This window comes from Phoenix dactylifera, chromosome 9 (assembly GCF_051530095.1).
Source record: "Phoenix dactylifera cultivar Ajwa chromosome 9, Ajwa_hap1_PhDact_Kaust_v1.1, whole genome shotgun sequence".
Lineage (NCBI taxonomy): Eukaryota > Viridiplantae > Streptophyta > Magnoliopsida > Arecales > Arecaceae > Phoenix > Phoenix dactylifera.
In genome coordinates, this window is record NC_143198.1 from 21,489,203 (window position 1) to 21,504,377 (window position 15,175).

Here is a 15,175-nt window from a genome sequence, read left to right on the forward strand (position 1 = left end):
ATTATTCATTTAGAGTAACAGAGTAGTGTGGACAACCCGTCATATGATCATTTAATTATTTTAAGACTAAAATATTCTTGGCATCAGTTGTTTGATGACCTAAAATTAGACTCCAATTTGATTGAAGGAGCATCCACATCCTCCGGCAAAACCAGCTTGTGCCGCCTCCTTAAAGTGCCCCCTTTGACAAGGTTGGTGGCTTCCTCGCACTCAACTCGTAAGCCACATCATAATTGATCTATAATGATGGGGTTGACCAAGTCAGGCTTTACCATGAGTCAATAAAAAATGGATAATATACATAGTTGTTCTACGGGAAATACTAGGTTTGGCCATTTTCCTTTCTAAACAAATTACATCTCCATTGAGCGAACCAGCTCAGACGGGAGTAGAGCCAAAAGCACATCCACACAGTGATCCTGCTTCTCTGAGTTTCGGACTTAGCGGGTGCTGGAGAAGAAGAGGAGAAGTTGCCGGCTACTCGAGCCAGCTTGCGCCATGGTGGCGACGATCTGAGCCAGATGAAGATGGGGGACTCGTAGCAGGGAGTTGATGGCTGAAGCCTCTTAAGAGGCTAAAGCTTGGAGTGGAGTGTACTGTAGGCTGGGTGTTTTATTTTTCTTTCTTTATTTTTATTTTTTTTCCTCCTCTTTTTCTTTTTCACCCTCCCCACCTTCTCTCTCCCTCTCATTCCAAACTTTATTAAAATATTAGTACTTTTAATATATTTCTCAAAAAAGATATTCTATAACTTTCCCTAGTTTTCTCTTGACCCATGCATTTGAGTCAAGCTGAACAACTCAACTCAAATCCAACGCTAATGTGGCAGGATTCTCACTTTTTTTTCATTTAAAGAGAGAGTAGAGAGTGGCCAGATTGAACTTGGATCAAAAATTAATTGACATAACTAACATACTTACTAATTAAATTCTAATATTATTGTAACTAATCTTAACAAATTACTATATAAAATAATTTAATAAATTAGTTGTGTTATAAATAATTGCTTAACATTTTCTTTAGTTTCAAATAGTTATTGCTATTACTAAACCAAACAATCACTAGATAATTACTCTATTACTTCCAGCATTTCTAAATAATTTTTAATTTGTTTATATTTTGATATTATATTTTTAAGATATATTGAAAAATATAAACTAACATTTTTTAAAATTTTGTAGATATTTTATAAAATTGTTTCGGTCGGATGCAGTACAAGAGTATCACAATGGCGGTGGATAAGACGGGATCCGAGATTGATCTTGGCCATTTAGCAGCCGGCAGGGGCAACTATGATTTTTCTGCAAGTAGCCAACTCGAGCCTGAGCCCGCCACCAACTCCCCTGCATCATATCATTCCCTTTGTCGAAGTCTATCATCTGGAGTCTCTAGCCTCTCCTCCTCCATTCCTTCCCTATGAAGCTTGTTGGTGGAAAAATGGACCACCCCACATGCAATTATAGCACCCAAATCCGTCAGCAAGATCGAGCTCATCCAGGCCGAGCTTATGCAAGCTCATCTAAGTGCTCGGGCTCTTCCGCTCTCGAGCTCATCTAAGTGCTCGGGCTCTTCCGCTCTCGAGCTCATCTAAGTGATCGGGCTCTTCCGCTCTCGAGCTCATCTAAGTGATCGGGCTCTTCTGCTCGCGAGCTCATCTAAGTGCTCGAGCTCATAGGCCGAGCCGAGCACAGCAGGCCGAGACCAGAAGGCCGAGCACAGCAGGCCGAGACCAGAAGGCCGAGCACAGCAGGCCGAGCACAGAAGGCTGCCGAGCACAGAAGGCCGAGCACAGAAGGCCGAGCACAGCAGGCCGAGACCAAAAGGCCGAGCACAGAAGGCCGAGCACAGCAGGCCGAGCACAGAAGGCCGAGCACAGCAGGCCGAGACTAGAAGGCCGAGCACAGAAGGCCGAGTATAGCAGGCCGAGACCAGAAGGCCGAGCACAGAAGGCCGAGCACAGCAGGCCGAGCACAAAAGGCCGAGCACAGAAGGCTAAGACCAGCAGGACGAGACCAGAAGGCTGAGCTGACCTCAGAAGGCCAACCTCGTCGTTTATATGCTGCGGCCATGCCCTGCAGCAGCCTTACCGCACCATGCTTTACTTGCCGGCCACGCCATGACATATCAATCAAGGACCATACCCTGCTACGACTGTCAACGCCTCACCATTCCCAAGAATGTACTGCACTGCGCGCCACAAGCAAGCTCTGGCTACACGCCATCTCCTCCCATGATGGGAACGGGCCATCCATGGCAACTCATTACTTCACACGCCCACGTCCAATCGTGACGGTAACCCATTAATTCGCCCAGTCACATCACAGGTAACCCTGCCACTCTCCCTATAAAAGGGGAGCTTCTCCCTCTAAAAAAAGGAGGCTTCTTCCTCCCAAGGGGATTTTTCGGACTTCACATACAGTCCCTCTCTCTTCTCCAAAATTAAGCCCCCCTCTGACTTAGGCATCGGAGGGCCGGCACCGGAAAAGCCCGGCCACCGGCTTCTTGCAGGTTCCCCCGGAAGGAGCCGCACGCCGACGATCCACCGCCCACCGTTCTCGTTCACAGGCCCCCCGGAGGACGCCGCCAGACGACGAACCGCCATCCGCCGATTCTCCCACCGGAGATCCTCCTCCTCGGTTCGCGGCCGCCTCCGGGTCCAATTTCCAGCAACAGTTGGCGCTAGAGGAAGGGACCGAGTTGCGGCCATGAAACTAAGGAGCAGAGGAGTCTTTAACGCCTCTCAGCATCATGCTCCAAGTCCCAAACACTCAGTCCAGAATTCACCACCAAGATCTCCGGTAGATCAAGTTCCACAAGTCCAACCCGAGCATTTCGACGCGCTAGTGCAGCAAGTCCAAGCGCTAGCCATTGCAGCCCAAAGCCTGCAACAAGTGGAGGCCCCTCCTGTGCCGCCTCCACAGGTTCATATTAAGCAGAGGAAGAAACTCTCCCGAGCCATCTCGAATAAGGCATGGCTCCCGCTGCAACGACGTATGTGGGGGCAACTAGTGAGAAGTAGTAGCCCAAGTCTCACGTCAACGAGTTGGAGGAAAAGAGAAATAAAAGCTGAGGTCTGGAGAAGGAGTTATGGAGCTTTAAAATGGGATTGTAAGCCTCTGTGACAAAGGGTACAACCCCATTAAATCCCATTATCCTTCCAAGTCTTCTGTCTTCCGGCAGCAAGCAAGAAACCAGCATGTACTCCCTCCTCACGGGCGTAAGTCCTTGGGACGGCGCCCGCGACGTTGCTCCCCTTCAGAGCATCGCCATCACTGAAGCCCCCGCCGAGCTCATACAGGCCGAGCTCATGCAGACCGAGCTCAGAAACTCGAGCGCAAAACACCTAGAAAATCGAGCCAAAGAAGGCCGGTGCTGAACCAAGTCCTGAGGGACTTCGAAGCTCGAGAGCTATCAAAATATCTCGAAAAGGTACAGGACGCCACTTTGGCTTCAAATAATTTCAATATTTTATCTATTTTTAGGTCGGAGAATCCAAAAAACGACCTACGGGTATCTCTATCTCCAACGTCGCCCCGCTCCGAATAAGGACGCACAATCGCCAACGAATGAAGTCCACCTTCTGTATGTCTCCAAGATCGGATTTCCGACCAAGCTCGGATCCCCCAGTTAAAGGATTAACGTCATGCTACATCAACTATCGAGCTCGGCTCGATCTCCATCGACTAATCGAGCTCGGCTCGATCTCCATCGACTAATCGAGCTCGGCTCGATCTCCATCGACTATCGAGCTCGGCTCGATCTCCATCGACTAATCGAGCTCGGCTCGATTTCGGCTTGATCGCCAACAGACAAGGCCAAAGAAGGCCGCTGAGTCAACCTGGAGCACTTAACTCCAACTGCATGAGAGGTACACCCTACTTGGCACGTACATCTCTATACATATTTGGCTATATTACAGGATGATCGACGACTGGACTACTTCCTTCGTCCGAGCCAAAAAGCAGCTCGAACTCGGAAGTCGGGGGGTAGTATTGGTGGAAAAATGGACCACCCCACATGCAATTATAGCACCCAAATCCGTCAGCAAGATCGAGCTCATCCAGGCCGAGCTTATGCAAGCTCATCTAAGTGCTTGGGCTCTTCCGCTCCCGAGCTCATCTAAGTGATCGGGCTCTTCCGCTCTCGAGCTCATCTAAGTGATCGGGCTCTTCCGCTCGCGAGCTCATCTAAGTGCTCGAGCTCATAGGCCGAGCCGAGCACAGCAGGCCGAGACCAGAAGGCCGAGCACAGCAGGCCGAGCACAGAAGGCTGCCGAGCACAGCAGGCCGAGACCAGAAGGCCGAGCACAGCAGGCCGAGACCAGAAGGCCGAGCACAGAAGGCCGAGCACAGCAGGCCGAGACCAGAAGGCCGAGCACAGAAGGCCGAGCACAGAAGGCCGAGCACAGCAGGCTGAGACCAGAAGGCCGAGCACAGAAGGCCAAGTATAGCAGGCCGAGACCAGAAGGCCGAGCACAGAAGGCCGAGCACAGAAGGCTAAGACCAGCAGGACGAGACCAGAAGGCTGAGCTGACCTCAGAAGGCCGACCTCGTCGTTTATATGCTGCGGCCATGCCCTGCAGCAGCCTCACCGCACCATGCTTTACTTGCCGGCCACGCCATGACATATCAATCAAGGACCATACCCTGCTACGACTGTCAACGCCTCACCATTCCTAAGAATGTACTGCACTGCGCGCCACAAGCAAGCTCTGGCTACACGCCATCTCCTCCCATGATGGGAACGGGCCATCCACGGCAACTCATTACTTCACACGCCCACGTCCAATCGTGACGGTAACCCATTAATTCGCTGACGGTAACCCTGCCACTCTCCCTATAAAAGGGGAGCTTCTCCCTCTAAAAAAAGGAGGCTTCTTCCTCCCAAGGGGATTTTTCGGACTTCACATACAGTCCCTCTCTCTTCTCCAAAATTAAGCCCCCCTCTGACTTAGGCATCGGAGGGCCGGCGCCGGAAAAGCCCGGCCACCGGCTTCTTGCAGGTTCCCCCGGAAGGAGTCGCACACCGACGATCCACCACCCACCGTTCTCGTTCACAGGCCCCCCGGAGGACGCCGCCAGACGACGAACCGCCATCCGCCGATTCTCCCACCGGAGCTCCTCCTCCTCGGTTCGCGGCCGCCCCCGGGTCCAATTTCCAGCAACAAAGTTTGTTCCCTCTGAAGTCAATCCCTTCGTGCCGTGTCGGATGAGCACCGCGTTGGGAGAGAGACGGCCCCAGTTCCTTGAGTCTTTGTCGGAGTCAATGATCGGTAGTCTCAAGGCCTCTCCTCCTCCATTCCTTCCCCTATAAACTGAAGCTTGTTCCCTCTGAAAGCCAAACAGCAATCAATGGCGGGGCGAGGAGAGGAGTCCGAAGGCTGCGGGCACATCGGCAGGTTGCCGGAGGACTGCATCTCGCACGTGCTCTCCCTCACGACTCCTCGTGATTCGTGCCGGGCGGCGCTCGTCTCGGCCGCCTTCCGCTCCGCGGCGAGTTCCGACGCTGTGTGGGAGCGGTTCCTGCCGTCCGATTACCAGCCGATCCTGTCCCGGGCCGTTGAACCGGTCGAGTACTCTTCGAAGAGGGAACTCTATTTCCGCCTCTGCGACTCCATTCTCGTCGATGGCGGCAGGCTGGTGAGTTCAAGCGGAATGATCCCTTCTCTCCTGCGTTTCTTCCTTCCTTCCTTTCTGTTTTTTTTTTTTTTTTTTAATTCAGAAACTGCGGGGTTTTTCTCTAATGCCATGTAGTAGCATCTGATTAGAATATTTTTTCATATAATTTTTGGTTCAATTATGGCATATCCATTGCGCATATTATTTCTTATAAAAAAGGGAGAAATGGTTTGCTGAAAGAAAGGAAGGTGACTCTTTGTATTTGGAAGATACTACATCGAGAAGTGGAAGAGGCACTTATTCCTTTTGTTTATATCAAATAATTAAGAATAGTGTTTATTTAAAAATTTCAGTTTAAGTAGGAGGAGCAGGAGAGGTATGTTGTGGCGCTTAGGGAGGCCATGATTTTCTATGATCTTTCTTTCATTTTTCCTATTTTTTGGGAGGAGTAAACTTTCTCTCTCCAATTTGTTTGATATATGTAGATAGATTGATAGATATCTAATTTTACTATTTATTACAAGCAGACATTATGTACATCCTAAATGTCGCACTGCCAATTTTTTTTAATTGATTACAAGGATAATTTTTATATCATTTTGTTTTCTTTTGACATAATCATTCCTCCCTCTCTCTTTGTGAAAGATAGCAGAAAATTTTGCAATTTTTAGATTATTGGATCATATTATGTAGAAAGAATCAAATAAATCTTTGAGCACCACGCTGGCTCTGTCTACTAATATTAGCTTATTGTGCACTTTCCCTAGCTTCAAGTGTAATGTCCGGGCCCAGAACCTACTAGGCCCAATAAGAAGTAGGCCCAGTTAGGGGTTTGGGCCCAAATTTCACTGTGGGCAGTATTATTTTAATGGTTATTATAATGGTACGGAAAAAAAAAAATGAAGGGATAAGACCGACAGGGAAGGGTTACCTCACCCCCTGCTGGCAGCCGATGCCGGCGCGCCGGAGACGGGGGGCGGCGGCCAGTCCCGGAGTATGGAGGAAAGGAGAGGATGGGACCTCTCAGAGGGGGGTTTCATCCTCTAAACAATTATTTAAGCCTCTGCCGGCAACCCCAAGTCACAGACTCCCTAAACTTTGAACGAGAGAGAGAGAGCCGAAGCTCTGGAGCCTAAGGCCAAGGAGCCCTGAAGCTCTGGGAAAGGAAGGACTACTAGGGAGGAAGCACTGCCGACTACAACCGGCCAAGGTAAGGAGTTTTTTTTTAGGTTAGGGTTTAACAGAAGTAAGGAAACCCCTCTGTGGGGTGCTCTTCCCCTCTGTGTCAACAGTGAAATAGAGGGGAGGAGGCCGGCACAGGAGAGGGAGAAAAACCCACAAGCCCGGGTCGGGTCGGACTCACAGGCCGCGACCATCCGGACCGAACCCAACCGGGCTCGGCCTGTTGACGAACCGGACACCGCGGCCTCGGCCGCGGGTACCTTGGGGTTCGGGGGGCAACCCGGGCCGCCAGATCTGGCCGGGACGACAACAGAGGCGGCCACAGGGCCGCCAGCCCCGGCCGGACCACCACCTCTTCTCCGGCAAGGGGTGGTGGTGCCGGAAGGAAGAACCAAGGAGGAAAAATTAGAATGAACTCACCGGACCGAAGAGGCTTCATTCTTGGACCCCGGCCTTACCTCACCGTGGTCGGAGCAGGGGGGAGATCTCCCGGAGGAGATCCAGCCGCGACCCAACTTCCCGGCACTCCTCTTCTCCGGCATCGCTTCGGAGAAGAGGAAGGGGGGCCGGCCTTTCTTCCGCCAGTGCTCCGGGGGGAAGCTCCGCCTCGGTCGGTGGATCGGAGGGGAGCCTCGTCTCCCCGGTCGCCTGCGAGAGAAGAAAGGGAGGAGACGGAGGGTTCGGTGGGGACGAAAGGCCGAAAGGGCTAGGGCTTTCGATCGGAAACGAGGAGAAAGAGAGAAAAGGAGAGGAAAAGAGTGGAAGAGAGAAAAGAAGAGGGAGTGACCGAGAGAGAGAGGAGGCCGTAGATCCGGCCGGAGGAGAAGAAGGGGAGCCGGAGGGCCGGCCGGAGGCATGGGTTCGGTGGAGACGAAGGAGAAAAGAGAGGAGAGAGAGGAGAGCGGGAGATGAAGAGGCGGAAGCCTCTGGAAGGGGGGGAGAAAAACCCTGATAACGGGTTCGCGGGTCGGATCCGAATTCGAACCCGCAACCTGTTAAGCCCAAAGAAAAAAAAAAAGAAAAAAAAAAGAAAAAGAAAAAGGGAAAGGGTTTAGCCAAATTTGACTAAACCCGAGCCCAATCAAATTAGGCGAAGTCTGGACAAGCCAGACTATAAATTTAACCAAAATTAAACCCAAATGAAATGAGCCCCAAACCCAATTCGGCTGGAATTGGTCCTAACAGACCAAACTAATGGAAATCGGCCCAATTAAAGCCCAATTCAAGCCAATGTAATTAATTTGGGGGCCAAATTGATCCCGGATTGACCCTGACTCAGGCCCAAACGGGTCACAGTGACCCTAAACCCGAAATTAAACCCAATTAAGCTGGGAATTAAGCTTAGTGGCCAATCGGAAGGCCAATTAAGACTTATGAGCCCAGCCAAGACCCCAAATACAGAGGAATTAGGCTTGGGCTAAATTTCAGGTAGAAAAGGAAATAACATATTGTTATTATGACATGATTGTAGGTGACTTAGGATCTGTCACCAGGACGTAAGAAACTTGGGAGAAAACGAATCACTGTAAGTAATCTGCCTTAATCTTATCGTAGATCCTGTATTACGTTTTATAAGATGAACCAGAGTTTTTCATACAATTTGAATTGTATACATGATTTGTGAAGAGAGTAAGTAACTTGTTTTAATCTTGTTGTGAATCGTGTATGTAAGTAACCTGTCCTAATCCTGTTATGGATCATGTTATATTATTAATATTTCCTAAGCATTTATTTTAAGTATATATGTTTCATACATGATATGTTACAATGCATAAGTAACTTTAATGATCCCAGAAGCTATGGCTATGTATGCAACATGATGATACTGATATTATAATCATGCATGTAAGTTTATAAAGTCTTAGCTAGCCCAGAGGCACTATAATGGGCTCAAAGATGCTACTGAGAATGACTGAGCCGCCAGTGGCTGAATAGTAACTGAGCTGCCCCGCCAGTGGCTGAATAGTAACTGAGCCTGCCCCGCCAGTGGCTGAATTGAAATTGGGCCTGCCCCGCCAGTGGCTGAATAGTAACTGAGCTTGCCCCGCCAGTGGCTGAATAGTAACTGAGCTGGCCCCGCCAGTGGCCGAGTCTGACTTCGCAGTAGCATCCGAGAGTAAAAGGACCACGGCATGCCGGGGGGCACGGTTTCATATGCATATAATATGAAAATTTTGTGATTTGCACTACTGCTTTGTTTAAATTGCATACTTATTATGCCAGGATGATTATTAGATAAACATGCATGTCAGCTTCTCAAAACCCTGATTTACATGTTTAGTCTACTGGTTGATCCGGTAGGATTATGCAGGATTACTTACTGAGCCGTGTAGCTCACATCTGTTTATGTTTCGTTTTCTTTCAGATCCTCACCAGTGATCGCCATCAGATATGTTTTTATTTTGTTACAGAGCTTCGTATTTTTGGAGAAGCTTATATACTTCTGTACATTTGAATAGCATAGAAGTTCTGTATTTTTGGTTTCAAACTTGAAGGTTGTACTGCAAACTTTTAATAAATATATAAGGATGAATCCTTTTTGGCTACCTGTTACCCCTGTATGAGGCTGCGTGCTAGTGTGGGCGATAGTCGGCAATAGCACGGCCGTGTCACGGATCCGGATCCGGGGAGTGACATTCTAGTGGTATCAGAGCAATAGGTTAATCATGAGTAAAAATTTTAAGCTTTAATAAGGAAATGGGTAGTTAAGTCTCATTTAGTGAGATTCCGCATAACCGGAAAGAAAAGAAAAGATTTTATTGGTTGTATCATCGGTCAGTCACGAAAATTGCTTGACACAAATATTTTGATAGGTGATAATGAGCAACAAAAAGAAAGAAGCTAGGGCTAATACAAAGCCATTCTAGGGGCATGATTGTGATAGTTATGGTATTAGAATTCAAGACTTAAGACTACTAAGGATTTTGGTATGTTGAATCAGAATGCTAGCAAGCCATGGCAAAATAAGAATAAGCTAGTTTGGAGATTTCTCGATGGAGTAATTTGTATTTGGATTACGATTAAAGTATATTTTGACTAATATTAAGTGGAGTATTAAAGTACATTGCATATCAGTATATATGTGATTTTGGAAGTTTAACTTGATACTGAGTACTGTGGATATTATTTCTAGTTTGAAGTTGATTATTTTGATACCAAGATAGTGTTCATTCATAAGTTGTTTAAGGCTTGGACAAGGAAAGATATTTTTATTCTTCGAAGATGAATATTCGAAATCTGTATGACAATTATGCATGAAACTGTTATATAAGAAGAAAATATATTTGAGGATGAGATTTAAGAGTTTCTCCTTTGTTTACTTGGAATGTGAAATATTAGATCTTTTCAAATTATAATGCAAGATTAATATTTCGATTGGAAGTCATTTAGTAAATTCTGAGAATAATTTTCAATGCTGAAGAATATTTTAGGCTCAAATGTTCTACTATGGATAAAGTGCAGTAGTTTGTGATCCTGTGATAAATCAATTAAATGAATATTAGTTGAAGTTTTGACACAAAAAAAAAGAGAGAAAATGATGATGACATGGGGTCATTAGGAAATGCGAGCGGAATCAGCAATAGAGTTGATATGGGAACATGCCCAATAGCACATGATGTTGCAGGAGTTTGTATTTAGTGATCATGCTTGTAAGATTTGAAATAAATTATTTTATCTCTAATAGAGGGGCAATTATTAAATGCTTTCATTTATCACGAAGAAGCAAGTTTAAATTGTTTCATGAGGAAGCTGAAAGTTATGGATGATAATTCCACATATCATCGTCTAGTGGAAAGAGTACAAAAGAAGAAGATTTTTAAATAGAGATCTTACAACAAAAGTATACATCCTTTTCTTTTAACGGGGATGTGAGATCCAGAATCACCTTCTAGCAATGCTAAAGTAGGGTAGATTATTGTTCATGCAATTTAAAGATACCTAATATAAGATTGGGATATTGAGAAATAATTTTCAGAAGTTTACACAATTTCGAGCTTAAAATGTCCTAAGATGACTTGAGAGCTTATCTCGTATTAGGAAAGAAGGCTTATTTTCAATAAATGAAGTTGTTAAAAATGTAAAATTCATTTAAAGCGTTGTCGCTTATTTAAGAGGATCTTATGTTGGGATACCCTTTCTTTACTCGCTCACGGAAAAGTAAAAAGAAGTTTTGGCTAAGTAACATTCGATCAAGATGGAGGAAAGATTTGAAATGCAAATACAGATGAGGAATTAAATAGTTTTGTTTGTAGGCAAATAGTATGTTGATCAAAAGTTATTTGTGAATTCAAAGGAATTTGATCAGAATGCGCAGCGAAAACATAGTGATCTGAATTATTAATCTAAGTTGGCCAGAAGTATTATTCTTTTGATTCGGAAAGTTTTAATAACAAAAGATTTGATCTGTTTTCCTGTGTAGTAAGATTTTTCTGGATAAATAAAAGGAGAATGTTCTGATTTTTGGATAGCACTGTGCTATCCTAGATTCTCCAGTTTTACGTCATGCTAAGAAACTTCTTAGCATCTTTTGACATGAATTAATAGATCATCGATTTTGATCTTGGATCTAGAATATGTTGGTATGAACCTTCTCCCTCCTAAATTTGAAGCTTGAATTTTTTTTAATTAATATCCATCCTTTATTCGATTGAAAGAAATTGAGGTTGTCAATTGACTTTGATGAATATCTATCAAGGGTGGATTGAAGTTGTTTATGATCTAATCTTGTGATAGATCGGGTAATCGAGAGCAGTTGATACTTTGACAAAGAAACTCGAAGTTCTTATTCAGAATTGAGATGTAGATTTTTGTGTATAAGAGAAAAGTTTGATTTAGATCACCTACCAAAAGAATCAAATCTAAAAATGTTAGACCTTATTCTTTTGATAAGATCTAATGATGAAACTGTATTGATGAATAGAATTATTGAAAAATTTGAATTAGAATTCTAATGGAGAAAAGTGTTTGATGTTAATGCTCTCACCTATTTCTATTAAGCCGATTACGATTCTTGTGTGGACTTAATCGAAAGCAATTAATTTCTTGGGCCAAGGATTATAGCATTTAAAATCTAAGGTGGGAAGATTAGTCCTCTTTTGGAAGAGATCAAAGGAACTCCTATATCATAGATGGAAGGGATTAAGTTTTGAAATGCCATGACTTTGAATGTCGTAATTCTTTATGTCGAAATCTTGGGAGTAGGTACTCTGAGAGAAAGACTAACTGAGATCTCGAGGATGACTCAATGGTTGACTACTTTTAAAAACCAGAACCTAAGGTATGTTTAATTTCGAGGACGAAATTTATTTTAAGGGGGGTAGGATGTAATGTCCGAGCCCAGAACCTACTAGGCCCAATAAGAAGTAGGCCCAGTTAGGGGTTTGGGCCCAAATTTCACTGTGGGCAGTATTATTTTAATGGTTATTATAATGGTACGGAAAAAAAAATGAAGGGATAAGACCGACAGGGAAGGGTTACCTCACCCCCTGCTGGCAGCCGATGCCGGCGCGCCGGAGACAGGGGGCGGCGGCCAGTCCCGGAGTATGGAGGAAAGGAGAGGATGGGACCTCTCAGAGGGGGGTTTCATCCTCTAAACAATTATTTAAGCCTCTGCCGGCAACCCCAAGTCACAGACTCCCTAAACTTTGAACGAGAGAGAGAGCCGAAGCCCTGGAGCCTAAGGCCAAGGAGCCCTGAAGCTCTGGGAAAGGAAGGACTACTAGGGAGGAAGCACTGCCGACTACAACCGGCCAAGGTAAGGAGTTTTTTTTTAGGTTAGGGTTTAACAGAAGTAAGGAAACCCCTCTGTGGGGTGCTCTTCCCCTCTGTGTCAACAGTGAAATAGAGGGGAGGAGGCCGGCACAGGAGAGGGAGAAAAACCCACAAGCCCGGGTCGGGTCGGACTCACAGGCCGCGACCATCCGGACCGAACCCAACCGGGCTCGGCCTGTTGACGAACCGGACACCGCGGCCTCGGCCGCGGGTACCTTGGGGTTCGGGGAGCAACCCGGGCCGCCAGATCTGGCCGGGACGACAACAGAGGCGGCCACAGGGCCGCCAGCCCCGGCCGGACCACCACCTCTTCTCCGGCAAGGGGTGGTGGTGCCGGAAGGAAGAACCAAGGAGGAAAAATTAGAATGAACTCACCGGACCGAAGAGGCTTCATTCTTGGACCCCGGCCTTACCTCACCGTGGTCGGAGCAGGGGGGAGATCTCCCGGAGGAGATCCAGCCGCGACCCAACTTCCTGGCACTCCTCTTGTCCGGCATCGCTTCAGAGAAGAGGAAGGGGGGCCGGCCTTTCTTCCGCCAGTGCTCCGGGGGGAAGCTCCGCCTCGGTCGGTGGATCGGAGGGGAGCCTCGTCTCCCCGGTCGCCTGCGAGAGAAGAAAGGGAGGAGACGGAGGGTTCGGTGGGGACGAAAGGCCGAAAGGGCTAGGGCTTTCGGTCGGAAACGAGGAGAAAGAGAGAAAAGGAGAGGAAAAGAGTGGAAGAGAGAAAAGAAGAGGGAGTGACCGAGAGAGAGAGGAGGCCGTAGATCCGGCCGGAGGAGAAGAAGGGGAGCCGGAGGGCCGGCCGGAGGCATGGGTTCGGTGGAGACGAAGGAGAAAAGAGAGGAGAGAGAGGAGAGCGGGAGATGAAGAGGCGGAAGCCTCTGGAAGGGGGGGAGAAAAACCCTGATAACGGGTTCGCGGGTCGGATCCGAATCCGAACCCGCAACCCGTTAAGCCCAAAGAAAAAAAAAAGAAAAAAAGAAAAAGAAAAAGAAAAAGGGAAAGGGTTTAGCCAAATTTGACTAAACCCGAGCCCAATCAAATTGGGCTAAGTCTGGACAAGCCAGACTATAAATTTAACCAAAATTAAACCCAAATGGAATGAGGCCCAAACCCAATTCGGCTGGAATTGGTCCTAACAGACCAAACTAATGGAAATCGGCCCAATTAAAGCCCAATTCAAGCCAATGTAATTAATTTGGGGGCCAAATTGATCCCGGATTGACCCTGACTCAGGCCCAAACGGGTCACAGTGACCCTAAACCCGAAATTAAACCCAATTAAGCTGGGAATTAAGCTTAGTGGCCAATCGGAAGGCCAATTAAGACTTATGAGCCCAGCCAAGACCCCAAATACAGAGGAATTAGGCTTGGGCTAAATTTCAGGTAGAAAAGGAAATAACATATTGTTATTATGACATGATTGTAGGTGACTTAGGATCTGTCACCAGGACGTAAGAAACTTGGGAGAAAACGATTCACTGTAAGTAATCTGCCTTAATCTTATCGTAGATCCTGTATTACGTTTTATAAGATGAACCAGAGTTTTTCATACAATTTGAATTGTATACATGATTTGTGAAGAGAGTAAGTAACTTGTTTTAATCTTGTTGTGAATCGTGTATGTAAGTAACCTGTCCTAATCCTGTTATGGATCATGTTATGTTATTAATGTTTCCTAAGCATTTATTTTAAGTATATATGTTTCATACATGATATGTTACAATGCATAAGTAACTTTAATGATCCCAGAAGCTATGGCTATGTATGCAACATGATGATACTGATATTATAATCATGCATGTAAGTTTATAAAGTCTTAGCTAGCCCAGAGGCACTATAATGGGCTCAAAGATGCTACTGAGAATGACTGAGCCGCCAGTGGCTGAATAGTAACTGAGCTGCCCCGCCAGTGGCTGAATAGTAACTGAGCCTGCCCCGCCAGTGGCTGAATTGGAATTGGGCCTGCCCCGCCAGTGGCTGAATAGTAACTGAGCTTGCCCCGCCAGTGGCTGAATAGTAACTGAGCTGGCCCCGCCAGTGGCCGAGTCTGACTTCGCAGTAGCATCCGAGAGTAAAAGGACCACGGCATGCCGGGGGGCACGGTTTCATATGCATATAATATGAAAATTTTGTGATTTGCACTACTGCTTTGTTTAAATTGCATACTTATTATGCCAGGATGATTATTAGATAAACATGCATGTCAGCTTCTCAAAACCCTGATTTACATGTTTAGTCTACTGGTTGATCCGGTAGGATTATGCAGGATTACTTACTGAGCCGTGTAGCTCACATCTGTTTATGTTTCGTTTTCTTTCAGATCCTCACCAGTGATCGCCATCAGATATGTTTTTATTTTGTTACAGAGCTTCGTATTTTTGGAGAAGCTTATATACTTCTGTACATTTGAATAGCATAGAAGTTCTGTATTTTTGGTTTCAAACTTGAAGGTTGTACTGCAAACTTTTAATAAATATATAAGGATGAATCCTTTTTGGCTACCTGTTACCCCTGTATGAGGCTGCGTGCTAGTGTGGGCGATAGTCGGCAATAGCACGGCCGTGTCACGGATCCGGATCCGGGGCGTGACATCAAGAAACT

General features: G+C 46.3%; 1 protein-coding gene across 2 annotated transcripts in view; it reads left to right on the top strand.

Moving 5' to 3' along the window:
* Positions 1-5,195: 5,195 nt before the first annotated feature.
* LOC103717149 (F-box protein PP2-B10-like) overlaps positions 5,196-15,175 on the top strand; it is a 38,351-nt gene continuing 28,371 nt past the window's right edge. Inside the window, exon 1 of one of the 2 annotated variants that reach the window (XM_088704395.2) lies at positions 5,196-5,639. In XM_088704395.2, coding sequence (XP_088560521.2) covers positions 5,352-5,639 — 288 coding nt within the window. In that variant the 5' untranslated portion in view covers positions 5,196-5,351. The remainder of the gene's footprint in view (positions 5,640-15,175) is intronic. The other variant, XM_026808459.4, reaches the window with a different exon arrangement.